This window comes from Malania oleifera, chromosome 4, assembly GCF_029873635.1.
Source record: "Malania oleifera isolate guangnan ecotype guangnan chromosome 4, ASM2987363v1, whole genome shotgun sequence".
Taxonomy (NCBI): Eukaryota; Viridiplantae; Streptophyta; class Magnoliopsida; order Santalales; family Ximeniaceae; genus Malania; species Malania oleifera.
The window spans coordinates 33,127,789-33,141,307 of NC_080420.1; the positions used below are offsets into that span (position 1 = coordinate 33,127,789).

General features: G+C 35.2%; 1 protein-coding gene across 4 annotated transcripts in view; it reads left to right on the plus strand.

The window, feature by feature from the left end:
- LOC131154364 (protein PHYLLO, chloroplastic) overlaps positions 1-13,519 on the plus strand; it is a 150,926-nt gene that overhangs the window by 68,074 nt on the left and 69,333 nt on the right. For all 4 annotated transcript variants that reach the window (XM_058107076.1, XM_058107077.1, XM_058107079.1 and 1 more), the window contains one exon: positions 1,916-2,482. In XM_058107076.1, the coding sequence (XP_057963059.1) occupies positions 1,916-2,482 (567 nt within the window). The remainder of the gene's footprint in view (positions 1-1,915; positions 2,483-13,519) is intronic.

The window sequence follows — 13,519 nt, forward strand, 5'->3', positions numbered from 1 at the left end:
TTTGGAGTTCTCTAGCAAAAGTGATGCCCCAAATACTGAAGGGTGTTCGAAGCTGAAATTTCCCAGGGAGTTCAGGCAACCGAACCTCAAAGTTCAGTTGACTGAATGGTTCAGGCGACCGAACTTAGAGTTCAGGCAACCGAACCTGTACTGCCACTTTGGAAATTCAATTTTAATTGGTTTAGGCGACCGAACACTTGGGTCGGGCGCCTGAAGCACGCAATAAGTCTCGCGAACAGCCTAAAATCTTTCCGTTTTTGAAAGATAATGCTACCAAAACATGTCCAAACGGTCATATTTCAAACCTTACTATAAAAGGCTAACCCTAAACATGTTAGGGCAACCAAATAGCATCAAAGAACATTAATTTTATCTCTTAAACCCTAAACATGTTAGGGCAACCAAATAGCATCAAAGAACATTAATTTTATCTCTTAAACGCAGCTGTGCGCCGTTCCACTTTTTCTAAACTGATTTTCTGGTTTGTTCTTCAAGTTCAAAGCTTTCAAAACCCAGAAGACCTAGCCTTTCTCCTTGAGCTTCATAGCAATACCTTTTGAGAGTATACTAGTGATTTGATATTGTACAAATTCGCTCAGAGAATACTCTGATTGTACGAAAATCTGCTGTTACGTGTTTTGTAACTTGACTATTCGGGGATAGAATTGTTGCCTAGCAAGAGGGGTATTCTTGCTAGAGAGGGGTCTACACTTTCCAACGGAGAGAGGAACTCCACCTATTGAATGGAGAGAGTAAGGAAAATCCTCACAGCGGGTTGCTTGAGGCAAGGATGTAAGTGGGAGCCGAACCTTGTAAAAAATCTGGGTGTTCTTCTTTTCCTTACCTTCTTTAATTTTCTGCACTTATACCTTGCTTATTAACTGCTGTGTATGATTTAAATTGATTGGGAAATTTGTTGAATGCTGAGATTGAATTGAGGTTCCTTTGATTGATTAGATCGATTTGTGAATGTGTTGAATGATTTAATTTTTCAGTTGAGAAACAGACGTTGCTGGAATTCTGAATTAATTTAATTGGCTGAGATTACTTTATTTTAGTTAATCAATTGTTCAAGAATAAGAAGGATATTTGATTGATTAATATTGTTGAATATTGTTTTATATATTCTTGTTCATTGTTTAAACTAAGGGTTGATATTTAAATCTGCTGAAAATATTGTAAAGCTTGTGTTTCAATTACATATATACCTAGGATTGTTTATTGGTATAGCCGTTCATTGATTAGTTGGTTGTGATGATTGATATTATACAAAGGGTACGTGATAAATCAAGATTAAAATAAATCAAGCTTCCGCGTGTTAATTTTAAAATACCCAATTCACCCCCCTCTTGGGATTACACCGTCGCTTTCATGTATGAGTTAATGATAAGAGCATAATCTCTTAATGTCGCATATGATTTGTAAAGTGGAATGGAATCAAAATCAAGTGAAAAATTTGATCCCACTTCTTTTTTTCCATTCCATTTCTATGTACCAAACATGTAGTTAATGTCTTCCACCCTTCTAGAGTTGCATGTTTCAAGTATTTGTTATGATTCTATTGCTTCATGATTTGTATATGTTAAAGCTTGATATACATCATTAGTCCAATTAAGCTGTTAGATAAAATTGTATTCTAACATGGTATCAGTACAATGGTTGCCAAGAGGTCCTAGGTTCTACTTTTTGTTGCTCAAATTTATTATATAGTGGTTAAATATTTTCTTACGCCCTGTAATGGGTGTTAAACCTTGATATACGTAGTTAGCCTGCAATTGAACAACTTAAGCTTTTAGATAAAGTGGATAATATTTGGGTATAAATACTGCTTCTGATTTATGCTAATAATCTTCGTTTGCCTTCATATTATGTTTTTGAGAACCTAGTGACTCACATTTTCAAATATATGTTTTAGGTCAATCATTTTGGATCTTTTGTGAGGTTTTTCTTTAGTCTTCCTCCACCTACTGATCATATTCCTGCGCGGATGGTACTTACCACTCTCGACTCTGCTTTGTATTGGGCAACCTCTTCACCAAGTGGCCCTGTTCATATCAACTGTCCTTTTAGGGAGCCTCTTGAAAGTAGTCCAAGAAAATGGATGTTGAATTGCCTAGAAGGATTAGATTTTTGGATGTCAAGTGATGAACCATTTACGAAGTATATCCAAGTGCAAAATTCTCACGCATGCAATGACACACAATACCAAATGGCAGAGGTTCTAGAAGTGATTCAACGGGCTAGTCAAGGGCTTCTACTTTTTGGTGCACTCCGCACAGAGGATGAGATGTGGGCAGCTCTTCTTATTGCTAAACATCTTCGGTGGCCAGTTGTAGCTGACATCTTATCGGGTTTACGGTTGAGAAAGCTTTTGATCTCTTTTCATGAAGTTGAAGAGAACTTTTTATTTGTTGATTATCTTGATCATGTTCTGCTCTCAGAATTGGTCCGGAACAAGGCACATGCTGATGTTATTATTCAGGTATGCATTCATCATTTATTGACTTTAGTATGTCCAATGGGCTATGGTTATGTAAAGAAATGCTTGACAGGGGATTATGCCATTCTTGTAAAAGTTTTCTTTTTTGTCTTTGCAGTGATTGACATGATAGCCATTTGTGACACGCAAAGAAAAATTAGCATGGACATTTTACTGGAACTTGTTTTTAAATGCATGGGTAAGTTTAAAAAAGATTTTAAGACATGGTTTTTTCTTCTCAAATTCAAAGATCAATTTGGAATTTGATAAATAGAAAAAAAAAACCCGCATAACACTTTAATGGGCTATAAATTGAAATTGAATAAATGAATTTTAATTCAAGAAAAAGAAAAAAACTTCTCGTATTTTCTTTTCTTTTTCTTTTTTTCATTTTGAAAACCATGGTATTTTAAGCATATTGTCATTTTTTTGTTGTTTTTTTTATTGTTTCTGATGGTCTCATAGGCTATTTTAGAGATTTTGTGGTGCAACTGGGAGTATTTTTTTTATATATATATATTTTCATCTTCCATGATTTTTTATTTTTATTTATTATTTATTTTTTTTTAAAAAATTTTTAGTATATAAGTGGTAGGTCTGAAGTTTTGCATAACACTCCTGGAAACTGCTGCCAATTTTTTTCCTCCTCTTTATATTATTTTCTTAATCTCTTCTTCTCCTCCTCTTCTTCTCCTCCACTTCTTTTCTTCATCTCTAACTTTTCAACATGGTATGTGTTAACATCATCTAAAAAAAAATTGATTTATCTGAGTTGATTTTGATCATTGTGTTTTTTTTTTGGATACTCTGTTTGTTTGGTTAGTTTGAGAATTGTATAGGGACACTCTTCCTCTTGGTTAGGCAATGTAGCATCCTTGTTTGGATGCTGTGTGTGATTGTGATAGTTTGCTGATGCGAAGTCTTTTGCATACTGGTTCTGTTATACTGCTGCTTCTGATGTTCCAGTGGCTGCTTGTGGGCTTTTTTGGTGCTGTGTGTGTTTGTTATTGATTGTTTACGATCTTCTATCAGTTTCTTGTTGTGGCAATAGTGTTTTGTCTGTTTCTTTCCTCTTTCCTTAGCCTAAATTTCCTTTGAAACTGCTATCCATGAGTGAATTAACTAAGTCCCGTAACTGTTCGATGGTCTTCTTTCATTATCATTGTGTTATTCAGGATTTTTAGATGAAGAGGAGGATTAATGGAGGGCTTGAGATGGACAGCCTACTGTTTTGATGGTGGTGGTGGTAGTTCCCATTCTTGCCACATGATTTCTTCAATTTCTACTCATGATGTTTCTCGGGATCAATGGCGTGCTTGTTTGGGTCATCTCCCTTTGCAACAAGGTGAGCCTTCAAAAGAGCCACAAAACCATCAGGATTGACTTTCACATTGTACACCTGGCGACAACAAACCACAAACTTATTAGGAGGAAGAGGTACCAAATCCCAAGTATTATTATCATGTAGCACATGCATCTCTTCAACCATTGCAGTCCTCCACCCAGAATGGGATAAGACTTTAGAAATAGATTTTGAAAGGGCAATAGAAGATAAAGTACTAACAAATCAGTAATACAAGGGTGACAAGAATCATAACAAACAAAATTAGAGATTGGATGTTGGGTACACGTGTGTATACTTTTTTGAACAACTATAGGAGGATCAACATCATGAGAAATAAGATCATCTAATGAGGGAACTAGAGGCACAAAATTAGAAGCTAGAGGAGGCTTTGCTTCCTTGAGTTTCCATGTGTATGCCTACAATTTGGGATGATCCAGGTGATGAGGAGTGAAATTGGATGAAGATGTAGGAGGATTGGGCACAAATACTAGGTCAGGGTTTGGAAGGCAAGGCAGAGGAAAGGACCCATCAAGGTCAATAGAACTCAAGGAATCAGAGTAGTATGGTGTAGATTCAAAAAGGTGACACCTGTAAAGACAAAGAATCAATGTAAAGTAGGGCTGTAGCATCGATATTTCTTTTAAGTATAGGAATAGCCTAGAAAAATACATTTGATAACACGAGGATTCAACTTATTCGTTCTTGGAGTTAACTGATGGACAAAGGATGGTTTGCCGAATATATGAGGTGGAAAGCAAAACAAAGGATCCTTAAGAAAGATAGCTGAATATGGAATTTTATCACCAAGGATAGAGGATGACATTTTATTGAATGAGGGAGCAAGCTGTGAGCATGACATCACTCCAAAAAACTTTGTGGACATTCATTTGATACAATAGGGTACAAGTGATTTCAAGAATATGTTTGTTTTTTTGTTCCGCAACTCCATTTTTTTCGTGGAGTGTGCGCATAAGATGAGATGGATCATACCAAAATTAGTCATATAGGTATTGAATTGGGTACTAAAGTACTCCCTAGCACTATCACTATGAAGTATCCATACTGGCATATCAAGTTGAGTCTTTATTTGTGAACAGAACACAAAAGATATTAAGAAACTTAGAATGTTCTTTCATAAACACAACCAAGTCACCCTGGAGTAGTCATCCACAATTATAATATGAAGTATCCATACTGGCATATCAAGTTGAGTCTTTATTTGTGAACAGAAGGCACAAAAGATATTAAGAAACTTAGAATGTTCTTTCATAAACACAACCAAGTCACCCTGGAGTAGTCATCGACAATTATAATAAAGTACCAAAATCCCAACTCCAACATGACATGACTAGGACCAAAACATCAAAATGGCCTAGCATTTTGAATAATGTTAATTACCTATTTGTTGAATCGGGAAGCAAAGGGAACATGATGATGTTTTCCCAATTGTTAAGACACACACTCAATATTAGACACAAAAGTTAAGGTAGGAACTAGCTGCTTCAACTTGTCCAAGGACAAATGACCAAGGCGACAATGGATTTGAAGTGGTGTGGCAGTAGTTGTGTAGGCAATGGGAGGAGAGAGTGGCTCAATGTAGTAAAGCCCATAAGCCTCATGTCTTGTTCCATTTGTTTTCCTTGTTTTTAGATCTTGAATAACTACATAATCAGAAAAGGAGGTTGCAAAACTATTTTGTGACTTTGTAAGCTTACTAACTGATATTAGACTGAAAGGAAATCGAGGAATGTACAAGACATAAGTAAAAGAGATGGAGGGAGTAGGATTTACTAATCCTATCTCCATAACTATAATAGTGGAAACATCAGCAAGGGTAACTTGAGATAGGTTTTTAGGATACTAGAGAGCAAAAAAGAAATTGGTTGCACCCATGGTTCGAAATCGCGGTCGCGGGTAACGTCGCGAAACGGTCGCGGGTGTCGCGGGTCGCGGGAGACGCGGGTGTTACGTAACGGGAAGCGGGCGTAACGGTCGTGAATTTTTTTCACGCATGCACAACCATGCGAAAATTAAAAAATAAGCATGAAATCCATTAATACATGATTTTTAATGAATTTTGAAGGCTTTCATTCAACCTACAAATGCTTTTTAATAGGCATTATGATTTTTATATTAATTTTAGTGCGCTGTTTACAAAAAAAAGCATATTTTTTTATAGTTTACATTACTTTAATGAGTAAAAAGATGTAGAAATGTAAGAATCAATTAATTTAAGTCATAAAGTTACTAAAAATGAATCAATACTCAATAGACTTAATACTCAATATACACATTACACATACATGAATTTAAAAAGTGATTAATATCAAATATCAATAAATAATTGAAAATGCATGAATACAATATTACAAATTTATAATATAACACATGTCACCACCAAAAAGAATGACGTGGAGGGTCTTCATAATTTGCATCTGTATCTTGAGATTGGGATGGGAAATTATCTCCCCATCCTTGTGGAAATACATAGTTGAATGAACCCAAGTTTGCATCATTTTGTTGTTGCTCTTGAAAATGTACTGGTGATGAAAATTCTCCTGAATAATGTCTATAAGTTGGGGCAGGGGCTGGCTCTGGGTAGTGTGTAGAAGAAGACTCACTAGATCCTGAGATTCCTAATCCACTGGGATAAAAATGTGAGTCACGAGATGCATAATGTGGATATGCTGGATAAGATCCAAATGATTGTGATGATGAACCATCTAAACCAAAGTCGCCAAAACTACGAACCACACCATATGAATCTTCAGTAGAATCGCTAGGGTCACCACGAGCACTCCTCCTTCTCCTGGGTTGTGAAGATTGGTTCCCTGGAGGAATACCCAAGTCATAATTTTCAGGTATGTCATGTAGTCCATAAGGATCAGAAGGATATATATCCCTTCCAAATGATGTCCCTGTATCATATCCATAATTATATTCTACACCGCCGCCTCCACCACCACCACTGCCACCCCCCCCCAACCCCAGCTCCAGCACCACTATTACCATCATCATCACTTGGTGGGCTCAAACCAAGATTGTCATCACTTTGTGTACGTTCAGGGCTTGAACCTGAATCATCATGCGCGTTTATTGGTGGTTGATCACCTCCTTCTGTAGTACCACCAACCTCTTCATTTAACCAATTTGAATTGTCCTGACCATCGAGTAGTGGTGTCTCTCTCTCCTCTAACCATTGACTTAAAGGATCATCTTCTTCGAAAATGTAGTCCAAATTGATAGGATTGAAACCCTCTTCAATTTCTCGTTGGCTTCTTCTCATTGTACGTCTTAACTTTAACCTCATGTTGTAATGTACGAAAACAAGTTTTTGTAGTCTCATATACTTTAATCTATTTCTTGTTTTCGTATGGATGAGGCTAAAGGTGCTCCAATTACGCTCACAGTTCGAAGCTGATGTGGTCTGGCTAAGAACTCTAATTGCTATTCTTTGGAGCTCAGGAGCACACAAGCCATAATGAATCCACCATTCAGCTGCATGAATAATTAAAAAGAGTTTTATGTTAGTATAGCGTATTTCAAAAGTCAAATTTGAACACAAAGAGAGAAAATAGAGTAATTTTCCATTATTTAGCTATATAGCCATATTTACCAGGATTTGTTTGTTTCACTGCCCTTTGAGCCAACGGGGTTCCAAAAGTCTCCTGCCTATCTCGATATAGCAACAACTAAAAAATGATGATTGTGAAATATAATTAATTAATTAGATGTATTAATAATTATTCTTGAAAGTATTACAGAATACTAGAACAATTCATTATTCAATTTAATGGAACAAATACTTACTTGATTAATAGCCCGAATTTGAGTATCTATATCGGGTACCAACTTGGTTATCACTTTTTTAACTCCATCCATGACTTCTCTAGCAACTTCAGGAGAGGGTGGGGCACCATAAAGAAATTGTGGGTTCAAAAATACCCTACAATTAAATTTAGAAACATATTAATCAATAGTTTTCTAATGCAACTATGCATAATTTAAAAGTTAAAATAATAAGAAATTGTATTTGATTTACACTTACCAGCAGCCTGCAAATCTTGGTGCAACTGAAAACTCCACCGGTTGTCAATAATTTTCCAATAGTCTTTGTAAAACCGGCAATCTTTTTGAATGGCCAACTTCGCCCTATCAATTGCCTCGTATATGAAGCCCATGGTTGGTTTTTCATCACCATCAACCAATTTAAGAACTTTCACCAAGGGTTCTTGCACTTTAATTATATCAGAGGCCTTTTGCCAAAACTCTTTGCCTAAGATAATTTTCTTTGAATCATATGCTGGGCCTGATTTTGCCATTCCAAACCTTGAGTTTTTCCAAGCATCAGATGTAAACATTTCCCTTAGTGCTTGTTTATGCCTGACAATAGTCTCAAAAGCAATGAAATTTGTGGCAAATCGAGTGATGGCAGGGCGAAGTAACTCTCTATTATTTGTGAATTTCTTCATGAAATTCACTGTCCATGTGTGGTTGTAAATAAATGAGGTTATTGTTCTTGCATCTTCTAAGACCTTCTTCACGTTACTTTTCTTACCAATATCTTCAAGAATAAGGTCTATGCAATGAGCTGCACATGCTGTCCAATAGAGATTGGGCCTCTTCTGCATTAATAATTTTCCTCCTGCCTTCATTGCAGCTTCATTATCAGTCACTACTTGGACAACATTCTCCTCTCCAATTTCTTCAACCACCTCATCCATTAATCTGAAATGAAATTATATATTCAATAATTACTACTATTTAATTAAAAACATGCAAGTCCATAATACTATTTGTATATACAATTAAAATTAGAAAATTACCTGAAATAATATTCAGCTGTTCTGCTTGGCACATCAGAGGCATCAACTGATTTATGAAACACGGTGCCTCTATCACAATAAACTAAAAAGTTTATAATGTGTTTTCTAGTTGGTCCTGACCAACCATCACACATAAGTGTTACACCTCTTTCCTTCCAAATTCCAGCAAAAGAAGCTATATAATTTTTCATTTCTTGATACTCTTGCTCCAAATAAATTTCAGATATCTCATAGGGTGATTGACCCTTCACCCCCTTTCCAACCTCTGCAGCAATATCAAGCATAGGCTGCATAAATGGAGAGTCAGCTACATTCGCTGGAATCCGATTATAAATTAGGAATTTTCCAACCGCTTTTCCTAATTTACTTCTTAAACCTTTCAGTAACTTTGTGTTGAGTTTTGGTTGTTTCGCACTCTTGCTTCTTTCTAAAATAGGATCCATTGCCTTTAGTCTAGCTTCAGGGGCATCAGGATTGATCCATTGTCGTCCACTACCTCCAGCTTCTCGACCACTATAAGATCGAGCTCCTGCTCTATTGAAACCACTGGTAGCACCACTGCCAGAGCCACCTCCCTCTTCATAAATATTACCCCTTCCAGTTGTTCTTGCTCGAAATCTTTGTCTATCTTCCCATTGTTGTTGTGATCGCATGCTTTCTTGTCGAGCAAATCTCATACTTTCTTCTTCCAAGTCTTCTTCATCGCTCAAATTCTCAAAATCTCCTCTAATTTGGGCTTCTGCTTCTTCTTGCCTTTTTTGTTTATCTCTTTTCTTCTCAGCATACTGTTGTAGATGTTTCATCATTTGTTCTCTTACTTGTGTGGTCACATTTGAGCATCCAGCTACTTGACCCTTTTTATGTGCCAAGTGTTGTTTCAAGCGTGTAATGCCCCCTTTGATTATCTTCCCACATAATTTACACATAATAACATGTCTATTACCGTCTACCGCAGTACCAAAATGCCATCCAATATCTTCACTAGGTAAGTTTTCATTTCCTCTATCACGTGACATATTGATAGACTTAATTTGATGATCTCTACACAAAATATAAAGAAAATACAAAGTTACAACTTACAACCTTCCTACAATGACAGGAATAATATAATTAGTAATTTAGTAAATATTAAATAATAAGTACTAAATAGTCCTAATTTTAAATACTTATTACGTAAAAATAAGTATAATATTTGATTAAAAATAATAAGTAATGTTTATTATTTTTATATTTAAATAAACAAAATTATAAAATATTAGATATTTTATTACAAAAAAAATATATTCCTTTATCTTTAAAAAGATATTTTCATTATTTTTTATAGCTTGATTTTATTTTCATTTATAACTATAAGAAATTAACAGGTGAAAAAGATTTTTACTCTATTTTCATATACATCATAGCATCACAAATAGAGATCCATACATTACAAATTGACTATTTAATTTTTTAAACATTTTCTCAGTATATGGATTAAAATTAAAATTTTCTACAAATTCTAGTAGTAATTAGTAAAAATCAAATTTATTAATGTATTAACTATTAGATTAATTTTTTTTTATTAAGTTATTAATTTTTACTTTATTTGATAACTAAACAAAAAATAGATGTAAACATTTATTTTACCTAATTTTAAATTTAAGGTCAAAATAATGTTTTAAAACTTAAAAAATATTAATAAACAGGGTCAACCTACTCAAGAAATGGCAAGTAGATACACATGTAACATAAAATGGGTGACAGATGTTATTTAATTTTTTTTTCTTTTATAATATGAATATTATTTAATATTTTTTCAATAGATGGGAGTGAATATGATATCTTCTTTATCAAAATGACCACTTTAACCAGCTGACATAATAGTATGTTAGCCAATTGGTGCCATGAATTAATTTTATTTCTATAAGTTTGGCAAATCCTAAGACTAAATATTATAATAATTGTGCAGAGTATTCCTTGGAATTCTTTAAGAATGGTGAAAAATAGAGCTCAATTAAGCCTAGATAATATAAAATGCCATCACATGGATGTCTTGTGTACATACATTATTTTAATGCTTTGTTTAGATGGTGAATGCAGTAGTGGATTATTGATATTCAAATATTATTATAAAAAAGGCTTCAATTATTATTGGTAAATATTAATTATTTACTAACCTTAAAAAATATTAATTATATAATATTAATAATTGCTTGCTATGTCATGGAATTAATTTTCATAATTATCTTTTAAAAAATATAATACAATTAAAATATTTATAAATTAAGAAAATTTTATTTTACATAATTATTAATGATTTCTAATTTTTTACTCTATTAAATTACTTTTTTTTTAATTCAATTTAACAAACCTATTTTACAACAAAATATAATTTTAAAAAATAAACAGAATGAAAGGAATGAAAAGGGCTGTGGCCTGTGGTGCAACAAAATATAATTTAAAAAACAAAAAAAACATAATGAAAAGTGCTGTGGGTGTTAGAGTGTCTCATACGCTGAGGCCTGTAGTCGAGTCAGACCGAGAGAGAGGAGGGATTCGAGGGAACTCAGAGGAGCCTCGAACAGTCGAAGGAGCGAAGCAAAAGCAGCGAGCCAGCGATGACTCCAAGCTCCGAGTCTCCGAAGCTGAAATCGAGAGGCTGGCTGGTGCGACTGCGACGACTGGCGGAGGAAGGTGCCGACTGCGATGACTGGCGGAGCTGCTGCAGACCTTTTTCCGTCGCCGGTGACTCGCCAAGTTGCTGGAACTGGAAGCCTGGAACTGCAAGTCTGCAATTCTGAGTAGATCTGCTCGGTAGCCTCGAAGCCTTCTTATTGCCGAAGGCCAACAAATTTTCAAGGTCAGTTTGTAACTTTCCTTTTTAGCCTTTGAATGGCAGATGGGTGTGGGGACTGGGGAGAGGGGGAAAGCAGCGTTGCTGCCTGCTGCCCGTCAGCGAATATGCTACCTGTCGGCCATGTAACGGTCCGTAACGGACGTTACGACATGTAACGTTGGAGTATCGGCCGTTACGTGCCGTTACGCCTCCGTAACGGCCGTTACGGCCGTGAATTTTTTCCGAACCGCGATATCGGCCCGTATCGGTTTCGGGCCCTCTGATTTCCGTTACGTATCGGCCGTTACGCTACGTAACGGCCGTTATTTAAAACCATGGTTGCACCTGTTATATGGTTAGTGGCAACAGAGTCGATAACCCAAGGCTTAGTGGGAGAGATACCAGATGATAGACAGACTTTAGGATTACCTTTCTGAGCAAAATACGCAATGTAATAAGATGCTTGTTGAGATGATTGATACTGTAGAAACCTTGAATACTCCTCCTTTGAGATAGTCATAGTAGGCAGCTCACTCAAACAAGTGACTAACAAGGGCACGTTACTTTTGGGATATGCAAACTCCATAAAAAAACACAAACTTAGAGCAATGATAACAAGGTTAATTGCTAGAACAATAAGAACAACCATGAACAAGTGGCCCACCATGAATGATCACAAATAAATCACCACAAGTCTGCCACAGCCCCAAGAAACTAACACACAACATCGGACAATTGGAGCGACAATGAACAAGATGACTCACCATGTAAGAGTGACTACTAAACATGGTTTTAAATTGTGGTAGCGGGTAGTGTAATGTAACGGTAATGGGTGTAACGGGAAGTGGGAGTAGCGGATGTTACATAATGGGAAGTGGGTGTAACGGCCGTGAATTTATTTGAAGCATGCACAACCTTGTGCATATTAGCGTACTTGCATGTTTTTAGCTTTCAACCCTTCTTAGAAAGAGTTTTAGTGTATTTTGGATCCTTCTGTTTGACTAAGTTATTTGGTAAGGGCAACAAGTTTACATTTGTTTTAAACCACCAGTGATAGAAAATTTATGCGTATGTGCATATTTATGCTTCTCATTATTCTTATCTGTGATAAATTCTTATATGTGCTAAATTGATTAATAAAACAAAATACATTATACACTCTGTTAATCTATTAGAGAGATAAGACATACGAATAATGCAAATATAAAATAACTAGAAAAGGAAGAAGGTTGAAGTTAAAAAATATAGAACATAAATATCAAATTATGAATATTATCAAAATAAAATATTTTCCTAACAAGTTAGTATTTTCAAATTGTTAATTAATGCATCGCTTGTAAGTATTTAAAGAAATAGTAAATTTTGTATCATTGTCATCCTTATTATAATCTTTTCCCCCTCTCGCTACATGGTATATTGAGAATGATTTATGAAAGAGAGGGAAAACGTGAGGAGAAAAAGTAAAAAATAAAATAATTCTTTTGTCATAACAGTCCTATAGTGGTTACGTAGCGGGCATAGCGGCCTTTACGTAGTCGCGGTCCGTAACAGCCGCTACAGTTCTAACTTCAATAGCTCTCACTGAAATCTCGCCAATTGTTCTCAAACCCCTTCTTGCCGTTGTTCTTTGTTGCTGCCTTCTTGCTCTCTTAACTATACCATAGCTGTAAGCCAATATATCTCACTGCAAGCACTCTCTTTGTGTGAGAATTTAGGAGCAACTTTCTTATTATTGCTTCACTCGGGTAATCCGAATCTCCCCATCTCTTCCCCTCTCTCATCAGCTATAATTATTATTATTTTGTTTAAATTTCTATTGATTTTTTACTTCTGAAATATAGGTTGTTGATATCAATTCTACTATAACTGAGATTTAATTGAATTATTTGTTTGCTTGGATTTCTGTTTATTTTAAGTTGAACGACTGCCAATATCAATTTTGTTTGAGATATAAGAAATTCTCCCAAGGAATGGTTACAATGCAATTTATAAGAATATCTAACTTTCTAACATATTTCTATATTAGTAATTACCTTTGTAATTTTAGATTTACT